The sequence below is a fragment of the Accipiter gentilis genome, chromosome 2, assembly GCF_929443795.1.
Source record: "Accipiter gentilis chromosome 2, bAccGen1.1, whole genome shotgun sequence".
Lineage (NCBI taxonomy): Eukaryota > Metazoa > Chordata > Aves > Accipitriformes > Accipitridae > Astur > Astur gentilis.
The window spans coordinates 39,660,928-39,681,251 of NC_064881.1; the positions used below are offsets into that span (position 1 = coordinate 39,660,928).

At 40.1% G+C, this 20,324-nt stretch overlaps 1 protein-coding gene across 3 annotated transcripts in view; it reads left to right on the forward strand.

Moving 5' to 3' along the window:
* The first annotated feature begins 4,985 nt into the window (after positions 1-4,985).
* The window catches only part of MED30 (mediator complex subunit 30), a 61,255-nt gene continuing 45,916 nt past the window's right edge, over positions 4,986-20,324 (forward strand). For 2 of the 3 annotated variants that reach the window (XR_007509114.1, XM_049825020.1), the window contains exons 1-4: positions 5,166-5,290; positions 5,854-6,059; positions 7,045-7,203; positions 10,248-10,358. Coding sequence is in view for 2 of the 3 variants with exons in the window: in XM_049825020.1 (XP_049680977.1) it covers positions 5,886-6,059; positions 7,045-7,203; positions 10,248-10,358 (444 nt within the window). In the remaining variant the exon portion in view is untranslated. Of the gene's footprint in view, positions 5,079-5,165; positions 5,291-5,853; positions 6,060-7,044; positions 7,204-10,247; positions 10,359-20,324 lie in introns of those variants that run through there. The other variant, XM_049825030.1, reaches the window with a different exon arrangement.

A 20,324-nucleotide genomic window follows, 5' to 3' on the forward strand; every position in this document is an offset into this window, starting at 1 on the left:
ATAAGAATGAAGTTAGGGTGAAAGAAAACATCTCTTGCTACAGATATAAGAAACAACGATGAGGCTTACAATACTTCAAGAATACAGATATTCTTCGCAGTCAAGTGATGGGTGGCCAGTGCCCCCCAAATGACAGTGGGGTGGACTTGTTCCTGTAAAGTCAAAGAGAAAGTTTTCACCTGCTACTAGGGATTTATAGTCAGAGAAATAAAACATTAATAGAGGCAGATGAAGAGAGAAACCCCAGGCTGCTGTGCCTTTCATGGTCTAGGACAAAAAGCCACATACTACAGAGCACAGCATGGATCCCCTCACACAAGGAGGACATGTTTGGGGAAGGAAAAGAGCACAGGCTCTCTCTCTCCGCTACTATGGAGTGAGTCACAGGAATATCATTTGTCAACACCTTAATGAGAACCGTGCCTTCTCCAACTGTGGAGTGACAGTGGGAAACTGCATACCAGCAATGACCCCTGAAGGGAAAACCCACCCTTGAACACCTGCTTATAATGCTAATAGCACATAAGCAGTCAAACCACAGGGCAGACTAGCTTTTCTCCAGTATTAACTACTGTGCTGTCCACCACAAAGTCGTTTGTCACCAACATACTTCCAGCATTGGTGGAACAGCTGCAAAAATATAATTAGTCCCTCCATCTCTGTCCCACTGGGTACCAGTCACTGCTTCGGTGGTCTCTTTGGATATGTTTCTGTCCTCTACCAGTCAGAGGTCAAGTTTTCCAGAAGCTATTTGCCTGTATAAATTACAGTGCACATATTTTACATCTCATTGTAATGCTTTCTTTTGCCAGCATCCGCTTCTTTGCAAATGTTCTATTTCCAAGCCATTTTTGTGCAAGCCCCAGGAGAAGCCATCAGACAAGCATGCTGAAAATTTATCCACAGGCATCATTAATGCACATCTGGCTGATGAAGACATACAGTTTATATAAACTGCAGTTTGGAATGCCTCCTCTTCCAAACAGCTAGTCCCACAAGATACCATTTGCTCAGGAAAATAGGACCAGGGGAAATATCTGAATGTCCAGTACAAGAAGTCACAGACTACCCACAGCTATTCTGGGGCAAGAAGAAAAACTTGGTACTGTTGTGTCTGAATAATTTTCAGTGTCAGTATTTGGAGCACCAATGCAGCAGGAGGCTACAGGAGAGGTGCCAGGTAGCGAGAGGCCAAAAGGAGACATGATACCTCTGCTTGTGGGCTTGGGTCTAAAGTCACAATATTGAGATTATGTTGGGACTCCAAGATGTCTCTCTGGAAACAAGCAACTGAACAACTGCAAAGCACAGGGAGATGATAAGGATGAGACTTCTGCATTGGGATACTTTGGAAGAAGTCTGGGGACTTCCTGTTATTTCTTTTTCTCCTGTCACAGTTACAGTGAAAGTACCCACTGCTGGGCATAATGGGCCATTGTGTAAAATGTGGGGAAGGATGTTTCAACAATCTTCCATGCCAGAAAGCAGTGAATGCAAAACTAGTTCTTTAGTATCTAAAGGAACAAGATCATTTTTTCTGACCACTCTGTGAACATTCAGAAGCTGGGCTATGGTAAACCACTGAAGTTGGTTACTACCTATGTGAAACCCAGCAGGCATGACACTTCTCCTGCTTCTCTGTGCCCCAGCAGAAGGTGCCAAGACCACACAGCAAGTATAGACAAGTTTGCTTATGGACATATAGAGGATGAAGGAGAAAAGAAGCAAGCAGGGAGGTTGAACCTCTTCCAGCTTTCTCTGTTAACTGTCATTCCACCAGCTGCAGCACCAAAGGGCTGCGCAACAGAATCATGTAATGGCAGAGAGGTTATAAATGCTCAACCCCAGCTCCTTCTTAGTCCAGAAAACAGCTGTATCCATCCTCTAGTGAACAAACGCCTGGAGTGATGCCCTTTGCTCTGATGCTTTGGACTCCAATCCTACCTAATTTATCCCATTTTATCTAGCACTACCATGGATGATCCTGCTTCCCTCTAAATGGCTGCCTTCATAGTTGATGAAAATACCTGTCTGAATGGGGAAAACAGTTACAAAAACCCCACACCCCACAAAAAAAAAACAAACCCACAACCTACCTCATCTAATCACGGTCCTTAACTGTTTCCTCTGGCCTATACACGTAATCTCTGCTGAATTAAACTCCACCCAGCTTAACTGTCAGTGCTGGCCACATACTAAAGAAGTTATGTGCCATGCTGTTATCTATTACAGCTTGGTAACTGTAAAACTGTGCCTTGTCTGTTTATTGTTGGCAAAGGTTCCACAAAGTCCCATTATTTCTCCTTGAATCCACACATAAACAGTGAATGGGACAGGACTGAAAATGAAAGTCCTTTCCTGGTTAACACATTTCCCGTGGGCCCATCTGTCACCCTCGGAGCAGTAGCAAAGTACTGCTGCTAAAGAATAGCGTGAGGAGACTTGGGAGCGAGTACGCTTTTCTTTACTCAAGGAAAACAGAGGATGATCCAGGAATTCCACCAGTTCTGTTTATTTTTAAATACAATGGTGCATATTGCCTTGCAGGCGTATCGACCAATTTACAGAAAATTGTTTAAACAAAAGCAACAATTATCCTCTTGCCTCACTTTTGAGGATTTCTGCTTTCCTGATAGAGCATAGCCATACCATCTTTGGAGTTCCTTGGGGTATGCGAGTGAGAACCTCTTAAAATATAAAAAAAAACCATAAGCCATTATTATTGTGAAAATAATAATCACTGAAGTAGTTACTCTTTAAAGAGTCCTAATTTCAAGTTTGAGTTAAAGTTGATTGGACTAGAATATTACGTGTAGACATATGCTCTTCATTAGCTTTTTGGTAGCTTCTCTACTGCCCACCAACAAAGGCTGCAGCATCCTAAGACACTGGTTGAACTGATGCCACAGAAATTGAAATGGATGTGAAAGATGAACTCTGATTTGGACACCTTCCAGATGAAAGCACTTGGCCCAAACTGAAGTCAGACAACGGCTGCTTAATGGATTGCTTTTAAAAAGCAAAATATATATTCATGTTTTTCTCATTCAACCAAGAAAATATTCCTTATCTAAAAGGAAGAGATTCCTTTGTCTAGGAGCAAAAAATCAGATTTAGATGGTTCCACAGATTGGCAATGAAGAACATTAGGCCTCCTAGCAACGTTCTTCAGCACCCTTCGCATGCAGACTTGGCTCTGTGTTTCAACTGCCTACTGTATGTGGCAATCATATACTTCAGGATATGACTGCACAGGGAGTCTGTGTCTGGCAGCACTGAATAGTAGGTGGTCTGAATTGCTCATTACTCTCATGCCATCAGATTTGGGGTAATAAGTTAAGCAGTGTGAACAGAGCTCTTGGGCATGCAGTCAAAAGAGGAAAACATTATCCCTTGTGCTCAACTCCTGAACAGTTCTTGCATCATTTCCTTAATGTACAGTGAACTGAGATACAGGCCTTCAAACAAGCCCTCAGAAATTCTCCGGGGGCTGCTCTTCCCAAGCATTGTCTAGCCAGACACCATGGGATGCTCCTTTGCTGTCTGAAAATATGCCCCTCTTATTTTTGTAAACAATTTTTTTCTATCTGTTTAAGAAAAACACTTTTGTTTCTTTTGTGCTAAGATCTTTGTTAAAATGTAATTATTTACCTTGCGCCTTGGCTACAGCAGTGTGCTAGAGAGAACTTAGCCAGGCAGCAAAAAGCTTCAGTTTAGGGATGGGGGTGGTGTTTCCCCCTCATTAATCTGTTTCTGAGGTAAAAAAAAAATGTTTTCTGCAGCAAAATGCCTCTGACAGCAAGTTTGTATGGTTCTGTCCCTGAACGTTCCTTGACTGCTTCCTTCTTTCTTTAATAAGGGCGGTATACCATGCGACAAGCTTCTGATTTATTTTTATAGCATTACAAATGCAATGCATTTCATACAAAAGATCATTCGTAACATCATTTTAATATAGCACAACTACTTCAAGACTGTACTTCCTAAGAATTCATAAGAAGCCGCAGGCATATAAATGCCCTCTTCTGCCTTTTCAGGTATTTGCTGTCAAAAATCACTCAAATACAGTGTCCTAGGTATGACATCAACTGGAAAAAGAGAAACTTTAGTACTTACTGATTGTTGCATATGAAGAAATTTTTCGTTACACAGACAGACAGTAAGCACTTAACTACCGTATAGGCAATTCATATCTACCAACCCTCACAGGCCCTGCCTGGTTTCTTTTCAAGGGCACTTCTTCTTCCTCACACAGAAGGCCTCATCTGTACTTCGAAACCGTGCTAATTCAATTATATTAGTGTACTACTAGCACTCAGGGTGGCCAACACGTGTTTTATAGCCACGCAAATACTGTGACAGAGGAAGGCCAAAGTGCAAGGCTTTTCTATACCAGCAAAAACGTACGTATGCAAGAAATAGTAGTAGTAGTGCACCTATGAAGCTATAAAATTAATACAGGTGTGCATGTGTATATCCACACATACACAACTACCTTCCAAAACTCAGCAATTTATCAGCACGATCTGACAAAAACGGTGCGTCCAAATCCTCACCTCCATTACGGGGGTAGCGTGACTCGGGTGAACATGCTAAGGTTTTGCCCTAACTTAGCCTCGCGGAACCATAACCGCAGGGCTCCGGGCTCACACCTCTAGACGCTGACTTGCCCGTAAACCCTCACTCGATTCAGCGAGCCGGAAAAACGAGCCAGCTCCCGAACAAGGCCGTCACTGAGGAGCCCAGGCGCGGCGGACAGGGACGGCACCAAGCCCGCGAGGGCTGCAGGCCGAGGCGGGTTTCCCGGGGGGAGCCGGCATGACAGACACCCGGCACCGGGGAACGGGGCCTCCACGGCTCCACACCCCCGGCCGCTCCGCTCCCGCTCCCAGTCCCGCTCCCACTCCCGGTCCCGGTCCCCTCAGCGCCACCGCCCCTCACACCAACCCGCCCTCACGCCCGCTCCGCCCCGCCCCCTGCCGTGGCGTTGCTTCCGCTTCGGGTCGCCCGCGCTGCCGGGCAGCGCCGACTGCTTCCGCCTGCGCGTTTCCAGGGCAACGCGGCGCCCCGGTATCCCCGTGAGTACCGGCTACCGGCTACCGGCCGGGGGAGGGCAGACCTAGCGGGGTCCCTTGCTGCCTCCCATGGCGGCAGCGCGGCCCGTTACCAACCGGGCGTCCCCGCGGAGCTCGGGGCGGGCCCTCCTCCTCCCCCTCCCGCGCCCCCCAGCCTGCCGGGGCCTGCCCCGCTGCGGTCAGGGGGAGCGGGGCTGATGTCGCGCCCCGTCCCGGTAACTCCGCGCGGCTCCTCGGGCGGCCGTGCTAGCCGGGGAGGCACCCGGTGGGCCTGCTCGTCCGGGAGGGGCCTGCAGCGCCGGAGGGGGGCCGGGACCCAGGCGGGAGTGGGGGGGGGCGGGCTGACCCTCCCGGGGTTGCGGGGCGGGTAAGCGGTGCCTCAGGCCGTTCCCTGCAGCGGAGGGAGGAGCAGGCGGTTGGGCAGGTGCCGGTCGCGGGGCCCGGGCGCAGGGCCGCGATTGAGCGTGTTGGAGCCGGGCAAAAGGCTCTTCCGTGTCCCCTTGCGACGGATCGGGGCAGGGGCCCTCCTGGCGACCGCTCTGAGGGGATGTGTGTGAGGAGCACCCCCAGTCCCACCGCCCAGCGAAGCTGTAGTGGTTAAGGGAGCGGTGTCCAAACCAAAGGGCGCTGCGCTGAGCCGCCTTTTTGTCAGTTGAACGGTTTTTGTCAGGGATAGGACCACGTATGGGGAAGAGGAATGGTATAGCCGCCATGCAGAAGTTTACTATGGCAGACTCAAACAAGCACTTAATCGTTCCGTCTTAACTTCTTCGTGCAGCTTGTCTCGGTGGGACCGGGTAACGTCAGGAGATGTCAACTCCCCCTCTGGCTGGGGCAGGCATGCCTCCCGGTGCTTTCTCGGGGACGCAGGCTCAAGCAGCTCGGGAGGTAAATACAGCCTCTCTCTGTCGAATTGGCCAAGAGACTGTGCAGGACATTGTATTTCGAACCATGGAAATCTTCCAGTTACTGAGGAACATGCAGGTGAGAAATAACTTTTTCTTCTTATGGTCCTCAACTTCCCATGTTTTTCCCACCAACTGCCATGTGTAGGCGCAGGAGGTAGCTTAGGACATTTAAATACGTAACTCAATCAAACTGCTTTGAAAAGGGGGATTGATTGGAGAAGTGAATACTACTCTTAATAGGTTTGCTTACTCCTGTACATTAAGTGAAGATGGAGAACATTCAGAAATGCTAAATTGTTATATCCCCCACAATGACTATACTCTAAACGCATTTAATATCTGTGTTTTCCTTTATTAATAGTGAAGTCTGTTTATATGCCAGTTATGTTTCTCAGTTTTTGTTAACATCTGGGGAGTAATTTTAGAGGAATTTTCATTGATCTTTTTCTGTAATGTTGCCCACCTAGAACGTTTTGACATTTCTCTTTGTTATTAAAGTGGACATAATCCTTATGCATGGGTACTTCCTGAGAAAACATAGAAACTTTTGTTGTGTTTCTCTGTTGACAGCAGAAGATAAATAATCACTCCCGTTCCCTCTGTATTTTCATGACTCTGGCAGTTTCCTTCTGTAGTTATCTTAGGTATAGATATACGTACTTGGAATTTGCTAACTGTGAATTAACTTTGATTGTGTCTCTGAATTTGACCTGGGGTTAATACACAAACTCTCAAAGTATAATACTCAGATAACAACAGTGTCATGCTCAAGCATGTTGAAGACATTCAGTGAAAAGAGTTAGAGAGGGATTGACAACAATCAAAAGTGTAGAATATACGAAGCTGTTCAACAGCAGTAATTTGGCACATCAGATGAGCAGATAAAATACAGAATTTTGCTGCTAAAGAAAACAGAAATTTCAGTGATTTCTGTGGGGATAGTGTGATTGTCTTATTTTAAAATGTAAAAAACCCTCTGTGATTTATTTTAGTTTATTTATTTCGTGTGACAGAAACTTTAACATAATATTTTTAACGTTTTGGGGTTCTGGTTCTCTAAGTTACCGAATGGTGTTACTTATCATACTGGAACATATCAAGACAGACTGGGAAAGCTGCAGGAACATCTCCGTCAGCTATCAATACTCTTCAGAAAACTGAGATTAGTCTATGACAAATGCAATGAAAACTGTGCTGGGCTCGATCCTGTTCCCATAGAGGTAAGTATCTTTATTGATATATAAATTACAAATCAGAATAACCACTCTCTGCTTAGCATGTCATCCATTCTCCTGAGTTGCAGGAGACTCATAACAAGTTTTAAATGAGACTGAAATTATTCAGTGGACTGAGTTCTGGTTATTATTTGGAGGTGGCTGGAAGACTGTGAAACTTCCACGTTAACATCAACATTTCTTACCAATTCAGAGGGATCCAATTTTGAAATCAAACTTCATTTAAAATTTTAGCCTTTTTCCTCAGGCTTCTTGGTACATTCACTAATTTGTTTCCCCTAGGGAAAAAAGGGTCAGCACAAGTTGTTTTTTAAAGAAGTTGTTATAGCAGGAAAACGTGTGCTTTAAGCTCTCACCTGCCAGCCTGGCTCCCTGAGTAATAAGCATTATTCTCTTGTTCTGCCTATCAAGTCTGTGCCTCCGTAGTTCCTTTTCTCAGCTACTTTTAACCCTGCTGAGCCAGTATGAACCAAATCTGAATATGTAGTGGTGATGGAAAAGTTAACAGGGTAAGACTTCCAGGAAGGAGGATTGGCCAAAGTTTAGCTAATAAAAATGCTGTTCCTAGTAAAATCCAAACTTAATTTTCCCCTCTCATAAGTTAAATGGTTTCTAATTCCTATTAATACTCTTAAGTCTGTTTTCTGTAACAATTTGAGTTACTACTGCTCTATATTAACTAGAATTGTGAAGTTCTTTAATTACTGATCTCTGGATTCTGAGGCAACTCTGATTGTCCATTGAGTTTTAATCATTTAAGCAGTATATTTTGTATTTGAGTCCCTTCACTGAATAGGAATAAAGAGATGAAGGAGTCTGTTCTGTACAGTCCATTCTAGGCTACTGATCTACTTCTGTCAACAGTCACTGCCATTTGTTTCAGAGAAAGGTATTTGGAAACCTTAGAGCAAGCGAGGGAGTAAGATAACTTTCCCATTTAAAAAAATAAAACTTTTTTCATGGTTTGTTGACTTGTGTGCAATAGCTGAATACTTGTGACCCCTTTAAAAGCTTTAGATGTGTCTTGTTTTGACATATGGTTGGGATGAGGTGGGGTTGGTCTTTTCTTTTCACAGTTTTTTCCTGTTACCAGGATGAAAAAGAATCACCATAGAGAACATGAGTAGTCACTATAAGCTTTTTTTAATGCAATGTCTCATTGATACGTTATGCACAGCAGAGTTTTGTATTAATAGATGGAATTCTTCTTACCTACTTAGTCTGTTCTGTTGTGAAGTTAATAGAATGCCTGCCTCCTCATGTTTTATTGGTTAGGGTGAATGAGAGTGGCACGCCATTCCTCTTGGATCAGTTTTTGTAAATTCTTATTTCAGCTTTTCAATAATAGTCTCAATCATATTATTTGATGACTGACATTCTAACCATATCTTTAAAGAATATCAACTAATCTCTTTTTCCACACAGGCAGGAGAAGTCAGTACCTACTAATATTCCTTAGTCTATTATTATTGATATAAATGTTTTTATATTTTTTTGTTAATGTGGACTACTAATTTAATAGGTATTCTTATCAACTTTCTGTTAACTAACATAGTGAGGCATGAGATAATTGTGAAGCAAATCTGGCTACAAAGCCCTCTAATTGATTAAATTTCCAGCTTCATTTGTGTGTTAGGTGTAGTTCTTTGCTTTTCTGTGTTTTTTTTCTACTAGCTTTTCTGAAAGATGGGAGTTTTCAAAGGAGATGTTCCACTTTGAGTGGTACTTTATTTTTGCATCAGAGAGAGAGAGAAGATTTTTCAAAGAGTATTTAGCATCCACACTACTTCATGGTATGCAAACATAGTGAGTTGTTAACCTTTACTGCATTCTCATGGCAGAGTTTTGTGTGGTTGTTTTTGGCCATTTTAATAAGCTTCATAAGAGTGGCCTAAAAAATTTTTGTATAGAAGGAAATTAAATTCTCAGTGGGTTAAATCAAAGTAAGTTTTCCATCAGAATGCTGAAGGATAGTACTCAATGCTTCATAATATTACACCCCAACCTAAGTAACAAGTTAATATGCATTTGATGAGGAACATGGTCCCAGACTTTTAAACTAATGTCTTCTTGCTCATTTGCACCAATTACTAGTCTTTCATTTGCCTGTAATGTGTATGTGAACAAGGATGTAATTTTGCTATCCACTTTAGCTTTTTTTAGTTCAGGACAGAAAAATCAATGATAGACTATAGATTTTGTGGAGCTATGTTTGTGTAATATGTTACAGCTTATAATTATTTTTTAATAAGATGTTAGTAGCTTGGGAGTGTTCTGACAGAAGCATGTATTTGTTTTGTATCTAGTATATTTACTGATTCAGGTTTTTTTAGGAAGGGAACATACATTAATATTCATCTAGAAATTCTTTATTGAAGATTTTTGGCTTTGTAGAACCATACAATAAAGATAGTACACTACATGCTTGAGGAGATCACAGTGGGAAATTCTTACAGAAAAATTCCTATTAGGTAACTGTGGGCCTCGTCTTAAGAATAGCCAAACAGAGGCCCACTAAAATAGCAAGTCATAATTAGGGTATTAACCAAGTAGCTATGTAAAGCCAGTCATAATTATGTTTAGTATATCACTGAAATACTTTATAAGAATGATAACTTTGTGTTTGTGGTATTTCATAGTGTGGAATAGTAAATTTTAAAATAACAATCTGAAGACTTCAAGAATACAAGGATTATCTGTGATAAATATCTTAAAATGTAAATACTGGGTTCTGCCTGCAGTTGTGTAATTGCTTAGGTCTAGGCATGATAATATGTGGGATTGTGTATTTTTGAAGTACATTGTTTTCCTGGAGAACCTACTGAGGTCATTTCAAGGTCTTTGGGTTTGAGGTGACAAATTAAGCTTGTCTCCACTTACTCTTGGGAAGTTTGAACTTATGGAGAAAATGGCAGTAACTTATGTATGTTCTGGTTTTGGTTTCTTTTTTTCCTCCCTTCTTTTCTTATTTTTTCTTTTTTTTTTTTTTTTCTTTTTTTATCTAAAGCTAATGTTTTTTGTCTTCACAGCAACTTATTCCATATGTTGAAGAAGATGGCTCCAAGCACGACGATCGTAGTGCTGCAAGTCAGCTTCGTTTTGCTACTGAAGAGAGAAGGGAAATCATGGAAGTAAATAAGGTAACAAAGTAGAAATTAATTTGCATAAAACTGAAAATGTCATGTTGTCATTACAAAGCTTAAATTTCTAGATTGCTGTACTAAATGCAATATGTGTGATGACTACCATCAAACTTGGTAATAAATACTTTGCATGTAACTATTTCAGAATTACCTTTTAGTAAGCAGGGTTTTTTTAGCTGTACCTCTGGCTGTAGAGTTTAGGTTTCTTGACAATTTTAACTTGTGCCTCTTTTTAAACCTACATATATTCTTCCAAATATGGGGTATTATGTTTATGCTTAACCCACTAGATACTTGCAGTACAGGTTGAGGTAAGGTTGAACTTATTTCTCTTCAAAACTTACCTTAGGTATTAAAAAATGGGTATTGAACATCAGATATGTAAATATTATTGCAGTGATGTGAGTTAGTAAAGGATTTTCAGGGGTCCCTCCTGTATTTTGACAGTTTGAGGAAGACCATTCCTTTTTAAGTGTAGCATTTATTGAATCTTGACACATTCAGAAAAAAAGTGTACAATGTATGATAAAGGTGCTGTTAAATTTTCGGTTTGGGTGGCAGTATGCCACTGAGTACAATTACTGAAGATGGATTCAAATCTAAAAATAAATATGCTGTAGTAAATGGTAATATAAAATTGAGATTAAAAATACGTAGTTTTACCACACCACAATTTTCAGCACTGTTTTTTAAATCTGTAAAGTACAAAGATAGGATTAATTAAATATTTCTGTAGCTGTAATATCTGTAAATACATAGTAAAAAGGAGGCATAATCTAAAAAAATCACTGAACAAAGGACATAAATGAGTAAAATATTTATTTATGGAAAGAATAATTGCTGGGTTTTCAGCTTCTAAAATGTTTCCAATATTTTAATTTGCCTTCAACAATCAGAGATGTACTGAATTTTTCGTAACCCATTTATTTTGAAAAATGCATGCATATTGTACAGGAGAAAATGAGGACTACATGAATTTAGAGAAAAGGACTTGTCAGCTTTCCTGTTGTATTCTTTCTGCAGTGCTGATGTAGCAGGGTTGTATACTTTATATTGTATGTAATGTTGTACTGTGAATTTATGCACATTTATTTGCAATCTTTAAGAGTTAATAAGCTTAACTGTCCATATTTGCTGTGTTTTTAATAGTTCTATGACATGTTTTTGCCCTTGATGTTGTACTTGTATGGTAATATGTTTTTAAACCTCCTTGGTGTGATCTCGTGAAAAGAATTTCATAAATGTTTATGATGAGTTCTGAACTTTAAAAAGGTTGATGGTATCACAGGACCATTGGTAGCAAATTGGTAATTAAGAATGTATTAAAACCTTCACTTAAATCTGGTCTGAAATCCTGTATTTACACTTAAATGCCTAGACCTAATTTCCAGATTTTCCACAGTAAAACTTCACAAAATAGTTGAACTTTCTCTAGTATTCTTACAGACAAATATTTAGTAACTGCTGCAAAAGAAATTGAAACTTTGAAATTTCTTGATTTTGAAAGCGCACTGAGTTTTTTTCTTTCATCTGCCTCCAGCTGTATAAGCACATCCACTACCACTTTCAAAGTTCTAATTTTAATACATTACAGAATACGAAATGCTTTGGTTTTTATGACTAGAAATACAGAAATTCTTATTTTTGCAAAGAAAAATCATTAGAATCAGGTTAAATGGTCTAATTTCTGACACTGGCTGCTGGACTTAAATAGCCCTCTCTGGTTCTTAGCTGGCCCTCCTGATAGCCTTCCAATCCTCTGTAGTATGTAATGTCCACCTCCAATGCAATTTTGCCTAATTTATTTTAGCAAAATTTCAGTAATACAAAATGGTGAAAATGCTGTGACAGGTAAACCAACATGACAGATGAAGAAGCTTTTTATAGTCTTGACCCACTATCTTTTCTTCCTTCAGCTGGTTGTCCTGTTCTCGCCTAGTCCTTTTTTCTGTGATAGGCAGTATTTTTTCAGTCTTGCATGTTACTTGTACCAAAAAAGCATTATTGCAATAACCCCATACTTTGACACTATTGAGACATTTGAATTCTTAGACCTTTCATGGGTCTCTTAATTTTGCCCTTCTTGCTGGGATATCCCAGCCAGTCTGATCTCTTTAGTGGCTCTGGATATGTGTGAAAGACACTAACTGCCCTGCAGGGGCCCTGTGGAGCACAGCCAAAACTAGCAGATCATATAAACTTTGTCGTCATTTGATGTCATTTTACTGTATAGTGACATCTTTTGGTCTTATTCATTTATTTATTCATTTATTTATTCTGCTATATTAGACTTATCTTTTAGGTCAGAAAATTTAACACGCTCACCTTGGCTAAGAAGTACTTGTCCATTAATCTAAAATGTAGATCAGTTTACAAGGTAATGAATTTCTGTGCTAGCAATTCAGTAATATTTAGCATCTGTAGGTTTAAATAAAACCTGTTAAGTGTAAAAACAAAAGGGATTTTTGCCAGCACTAAGAAGAGTGCACCATTATTGTAAAACAACCAAACAAACCATTTGTTGAGCACTGACTACCTCTACCTTTTGTACTAAACGGTTCTCTCCCGCAGTTCCAAAAAATGTTGCTTATTCCTTTTATCTGTATTTGCTTACTGGGGTTGTAAATTGTTGAGGTGGTTGACTCTTTTCTGGAATAAAAATTTACTGTTCCAGAATCAGTTTAGCGTTTACATTGGTCTACTAATACAGGTCCTGATCCAGTTTTCACTGAACATAATTACTATTTGCAACAATTGGAAGCTGTTACCAAAATTTCCTCACTTGCCTTCATATTTTTTGAGTCTTTAATGTTCTGTCTACAGGTTTTTTACCTTCTAAGTATAGCATCATCTGTAATATTTTCCAAGATGTCAGGCTTACCTTGGGTCCATGGTCTTGTAGTACATTTGACAGGACTTACAATAAAAATATCAAATCACAGACTGAGAACATTTTAATCTGTGTTGCTGCCTTAGCAGCAGCTTTTCTTTACTATTGTTTTTAGAAATGGAGCAAGTGCAGCTTTGGGTTTTTAGATGCTGTAGGTCTGGTTTCAAATGAAGCGCTTAGTAAAACCATGGCATAATTAGTAGTCTCAATACATATGGGTGAAAATGAAATAATGCGAAATAGCATGAGGACATTCTAGGTGACCCTTTAGAAAACAATCATGTTTGATATTCTTAATTAATCTTTGCTAACTGGTTAATGGTGATCTTGCTAAGAGCAGAAGAGACAATCTACATGACAGGCTTTTAAGTTAAGCTGTTAGAAGTTTAGCTTGGGGCTTTTTTGATAACAAAACCATTGTGCACTGCAGCTGATGTTTAGAGAAGTAGTCCTTAAAATGGCAGTGATTTGGAATTAGTCTTTCTCTTTGGAGAACCTTACCTGAAAACTACTTTTGACTGTGCTGAAAACTTGCATTTCTTTTAAACAATCTTTCATGCATGTATTTTTAATTTGTTTTGTATTTGTAGAGTCCTTTTTCACCCAAAATATTGAGTGTGCCCCAAGGAACACTTTAACAAGAGGGGAGGAATTGTTTATTTGGACACCTTCTCAGCAGATTAATCTGCACTGGGGGCTGTTCCGTCCTGTTTTGGGTACCTAAACTGGCTCTCTGCAATGGTAGAATCACAGAGGAATTTAGGCTCAGTGGGAGTACTGGAGATTATCTGATTCAACCCCCAGCTCAAAGCAGGGCCAGCCCGCAAAGTTAGATTCAGTTGCTCAGGCTCATATCGAGTACCATTTTCAGTATTTGTAAGGATGGAAATTCTACCCTTTCTGGGCCCTTCCTTAAGTGTTGACTTTCACTGTGAAAGTTTTCCTAACGTTACATTGGAATTTTCTTCACTGTAACTCATGTCCACTGCTCCTCATCCTTTTGCTTTTGCTTTCCTTCAAGAAAAGTCCAGCTTTGTCTTTTCTATGATCTTCATTAAGTAGCTGAAGACAGCATCTTGATCCTGCCTTAGCCTTCTCTGCTTGAGACTGAACAAATAAAGCTTTAATCATCTTGGTGGTCTTTCACTAGATGTTCTCCAGTATGTTAGTGTTTTGTATTGAGCCCCAAATTGGACAATCATTTTCCAGAGCCAAATAGAAGAGAGGAACAATTTCACTTTACCTGATAGGTACACTGTTGCTAATATAGCACAGCATGCAGCTAGTCTTCACTGTTACAAAAAGATCCACTGCTGACTCATTTTCTACTTGTCAGAAAGTTTCAAAAAGGACCTTGGGTCATTTTCTGTAAATCTGCTTTCTATTCAGTCAGCCCTCTGCCTGTGCTGTTGTAGCAGTTTATCCTGTTTTCAAATGTAGGATGTTGCTTTAATTGAGGTTCCTGAGATAGGTGTTGGCCTGCCTTTCCCACCTGTGAATTGGACATCCTACCACTGAGTATACTGACCACTTCCCCCAGTTCAGTATTGTCCACAAATTTGGTACTTTGATACGGTCATTAAGTCATTAAGTGTGGATAAGTCATTAATGAGGATATTAAGTATATTGACCTTAGTATCAAACCTGAGAAATATCAGTGACCAGCTGCCACTTGGTTTTATACTGATGATCACAACATTTAGAACCCAGTAGTCTAGCCAGTTTTCCATCAACCCTATAATCCACCTATCCAAATGACATCTCTCCAATTTGGCTGCAAGGATACTATGAGAGACTGTGTCAAAAGCCTGACTAATATGAAAGTAAAGAAAATCCCCTGCTCTCCCCTTGGCCACACAGCCAGTCATTTCTCAGTAGAAGGCGATCATGTTGGTCAGGCATAACACATCTTTGGTAAATGCAAGATGACTGCTCCCAGTCACCTTATCATTCATGTGTCTGGACATGGCTTCCGGGAGGATTTGCTGCATAGTCTTTCTGGGGTCAGGGTTAGGCTGTAGTTTCTGTAGTTTTCTGGATTCCCCCGCCTTGCCTTTCTTGAAGATGGGTTGAGACATTTCCTTTTTCATCAGGAACCTCTCCCCATCTCCAATAGAAAATTATGTAGAGTGGTCTTGTAATGTCATCAGCCAGCTCTCTCAGCATTGAAAGGCATTTTATTCCATATAATGAAATATTTCCTTTTCAGTTTCATTTAAAATGTTGCATGCAAAGTTTTTCTTGTAGCTTCCTATATCAAAATAATATCATGGTTACAAAGTTGAGAAAAGTGAGGAAATGTCAAGCTTAAAGCTGTCTGTACAATCGCAATTGTCCCTTTTTGTTCTCGTATAAATGCATATTAAACAACCTTTATTACATTATCACATTTGGTTCCTTTCTTCCCCTCTGCCCCATTCTCTTCTGGAAGAGTGCTTGAGCTATAAACTGCTAGGCACTGTTTAGATTGAATCAGTATTGTGATAAAGAAGATTATAAAACCTGGTTTACATATTGTGTAGCTTGTATGAGGGTATTCAATAAGCAGGCAATTTGGGAATGAGAAGGAAGGATTTAATGTAGGTAGTGAGTAAGTAACTGAAGGCTGCTCTTGAGAACTGGATTTTTATTCTTGTCTCTGCCACAAAATGTCTGTGATAGTTGTTCATTCTTCCCCTTACAGTTGGTGATAGCTGTCCTTTGAAAATTTGTAGCAAGGTGTTAAAATATGAAGTTTAGTGATGGACTTGAATCTTCTATGTCTCTGGACAAAGTTAGTAGGCACTCCAGTTTTATCTGTAGTCTTCTTGTGACTTCATTGCCATCTGTAACTGAGGGTCATACATCTGTGTGATTTTCATGTTAAGAATGGGGATGTAACACTGAGGAGCGTGGTGAGAAGCTCCTTGGGGAATGGATAATTCCGTTACAAGCTACATAGCTTAGAGGGTACTCAGGAAATAAGATGTCAGACTTCATTGTTGAATGATAAATAATTGGTATGAAGCAAACATCCATCTATTTTAATGAACACACTTATTCTTCTTTGAACAACAGAGCAGTGGATACATGCAATTGCTGTCTGGTTCAATATGTGGAAAGTATTGAGCATGCAGTGGAGCACAGGCTGTCTCTGGTGCCTCTGCTTGTTTCAGGAACAAAGACTAATGCATGCCGAAGGAGCAGTTTTCCTTTCAGCTATCAGGTGAGGAGGGATGCAGAAAACCCAGTCTCTCATTTCCAGTTAAGGATAGAACAGTTATGCCTGTGAATGACATCAGGAAAAGCTGTAGTTATTGAACAATGTGTGTGTTAATATTTAATTGCACAGCAATTAGTGTATTAGTGATGAATACTTTTTATCCATTTGAAAAAAATATTATAAATAGATGGATACGTGAATTTATTATGATGGAAGGTGGGCCCCTTGGTATCATTTGAGTTGCCATAAGTTAGAACGTCACCTGGCAGCTTTGAGAGAGTTTGAGCAAAGTGTTGAGGCATTTTTTCTATCATTTTTTTCTCTGCAGTATTTCCACCTCCTTAGTTTAGAGATTTCATTATGAAGGACTCACTCAAAAAAAGAACAGTATAAATTGCCAGGGCAGGCTTTACTTTTTCTCACCTATTACAAACACTGTGTTTCTTTAGAAATTTCTTGGGTTTGACTTACATGGAAAAGCAGAGGCCATTGTCGCCTTGATAAGACTTTCAACAATCACTTCCTACAGCAGTTTAACCATCAGAAGGAGTAACAAGTTCATGAAAAAGAAGGTGATGTAAGTCCTCTCTGCAGTAGAGTCGTAATTAACAAAGTAAACATAATTGTTTTAATTCTGCTGAGATTTATGCAAGGTACTACTATTAATATGTAGTGCTTTATTACGCTTATATGTACTTCTGCCCTGTACTGTTGCAGGTCTTGAACAGAGCAGGTAAAAACTATAGCTGGCAGAGCATTCAGGAGAATGGTCTTTTATATAAGATTTTCAAGATGGAAATGTCTCTTCTTTTTTTTTCTTAAGCAGAAGTGCCTGTACAACACAGGCAAGTACTTTTGATGTTTTTACAGGCATCAGCTGGGATGTAATCTTACTCTTCCACAGTGTTTACGCTATTATCTTTGCCTGATAAAGGGAATTTTAACAAATGGATTGAGTGCAGAACAATGACTCATAGTGATGTTTAAGTTTTAAAATGTGAAAGCTAATGAGCTTAAGATGAGGAGAGAGAGAGGAATAGTGTGCAAAGGAAAGTTCTGATACATCTCTGATAGAAAGTTGTGGATTGGTCTAGACAGCACTGATTTCAAATGAAATGAAAGTGAACCAAAATATGAGTTTAAGTCAAAAACTGATTTTGGTCGAAGTTGAAATTACTATGTCCTACTGAGCCCAAATCTGTATGAAACATGTTGTTGTGGTTTAACCCTAAGACGGCAACTAAGCACCACACAGCCACTTGCTCACTCCGTACCCACCCTCCCACCCCGCCCCGGTGAGATGGGGGAGAGAATCAATCGGAAGAGTAAAACTGAGAAAACTCGTGGGTTGAGATAAAGGCAGTTTAATAAGTAAAACAAAAGCCACGTGTGCAAGCAAAGTGAAAGAAGGTATTCATTCACTGCTTCCCATCAGCAGGCAGGTGTTCAGCCATCTCCAGGAAGGCAGGGCTCCATCACATGTATCGAAGACAAATGCCATCACTCCAAATGTCCCCCCTTCCTTCTTATTCCCCCAGGTTTCTATGCTGAGCATGACGTCATGTCTGAGTATGACGTCATGTGGCATGGAATATCCCTTTGGTCAGTTGGGGTCAGCTGTCCCAGCTGTGTCTCCTTCCGACTCCTTGTGCCCCCCCAGCCTGCTCGCTGGTGGGGTGGTGTGAGAAGCAGAAAAGGCCTTGGCTCTGGGTAAGCACTGCTCAACAATAACAAAAACATCCCTGAATTACCAACACTGTTTTCAGCACAAATCTAAAACACAGCCCCATACTACCTACTATGAAGAAATTTCACTCTATCCCAGCCAAAAGTGGCACACATGTCAAGTTACTTTTGGCACATTACTTGAAAGACAGCTATTTTCTGGATGTATGTTATGGTTCTTCCACTTAGTTTCATTTATGTGGATTTTGTGCTTCTGTACATGTTTTCATAAATATCCTACCTGACCTAAGCCTACTAAGGTCTCAGTTACTGGAAGGTGCAGTCCTTGCCAACTCCATCGTGCTTGCCATAGTACTTGCAGTGTTAGTCAAAATGGATAATTAGTCACACTGAAAATTAATATCACCAAAGAAGACCCCTTAGGATTGGTTTCCAGTCAGATCACTTTTCTTGACAAAGAGGGACTAACAGAAACATGCGTGTCATGTAAGGTGAATTTAGATCTCTCAAACTTGTTATAAACTGCCTCATATAAGGTAATTTCCTGTGCTATCTTAAAACAGATAAAGTCAGAAGCTGTAGTATATATGTAGGATGAAGTACGTTTTCTTGTTTCATATGACTGTTAATCCTAAGAAGCAGTCCAGAGTTCAACTAAGTCATTTCAGTAGAAGGAGGAAAGAGTGGGAGACAACTTGGAAGCAATCTGTTCAAATGAAAATGTGTCATTGCTGCAGAAGCTGCTTACAGAACTTGCCTGTTTCCCGAGTAGGCCCTTTCACCTATCTTTCCAAGGTTAGACCAGAGTTGAGATGTTGTTACTGGCTCAGGAAAATCTTAAGCAGAGGCCAGCACTGCCAGTGGTGCAGAACGTATTAATTATGTAGTACTTTGTGGTGTGGACCACTGCCTGTCAAAGATCAGTAACAAAGATCGCTATATGCATTTCAATTAGGAGACCATGCTCTCTGAGGTGGATTTTTTCCTCTCTCTATTCTTTTTTTTTTTCAGCCTAGCAATCCAGAGATGTTGCTTCATCTTAAATGTTTTTTCTGTCTCTAGAAAAAGTAGAATAGAAGAGCTAAGCAAATAGCTCTTCACTGAAGACCAGGATCTAAAATTATTTTCAGATAAATAAAGTAACAGTTGTGTACTTCTTGTCTTTACAGATGCTTTGAAAACAAATTAAATCCAATTTGAAGGTTCCCTTGTCTAGTATCAAGTAAAGATCAAGCAATTTACAGTTTCATAACACTTGCACAAGAAATGAAAACAGTCTTACAGAATGAGTCTTTTGGGCATAACTTATGTAAAGTTCATGTGAGCATACCTATGTAACAATATTTAACAGTACAATTAGACATGGATGGAGAGAGAACACAATCTGCATATCAGAGGTTAATGGTTCTTTCTGTGATGTGAATAACCATCAGTGACTGTTCAGCCTTCATTTCTATTGATGAAAGCTTTGAAAAATCATGAAATGGCATGCCCTCAGTATCGGTGAGTGACAACTTGCAGTAAACTAGTAGTTTTGATGTAACATTCCTTGATTTCTCTAAGATTGAATGTTGAGGATGGCAAACAGAAATGTTTAAAAATGCCACAGGTGTGAACATGCTTGTTTATCTCATGCCTCTTATGCTTTCTCAAGCATCAAGATCTTACATTATGAGCTTTTGTAGGGAGACACTTGCAATTCTGTCATTTGGATGCTATGGTAACTACATGCTTCTCAGTTTTCTGTCTTGTCTTCAGGAGTTGGATCTCTGCTGTGTATTGTGAAGTCTTGCATTAGCAAATGGAAAAGAAAGAAGCATTAGATAAATGCACGTAGTTATCTTTAAAATACTTTTTAGTCTGTCAAATGCTTGATTAGAAATTCTGAGTTAGCACACGTGAACTGTCCTACATCTGTTTTTACATCATTCTCAGGAGTCTGGAATTGGGAGTTGTCTCTCCTTCCAGGTAATGTGTCCACCATAGTCTGTTCAGGAATATTTCTCTTGCTCAAAGTGCTATGTTCCCAATGTAATCAAAGCCTAATTACCATATTACTTCAGACCATTTTTACAGCTCTGAAGTGAATGGATTTCCTTTTTTTCCCCGGGCTTCTTTCCCAGCTGACCAGCTGGGCAACTTAAAAGTATTGGTGTGTTGTCCACAGCAAAATTCCGGAGACATT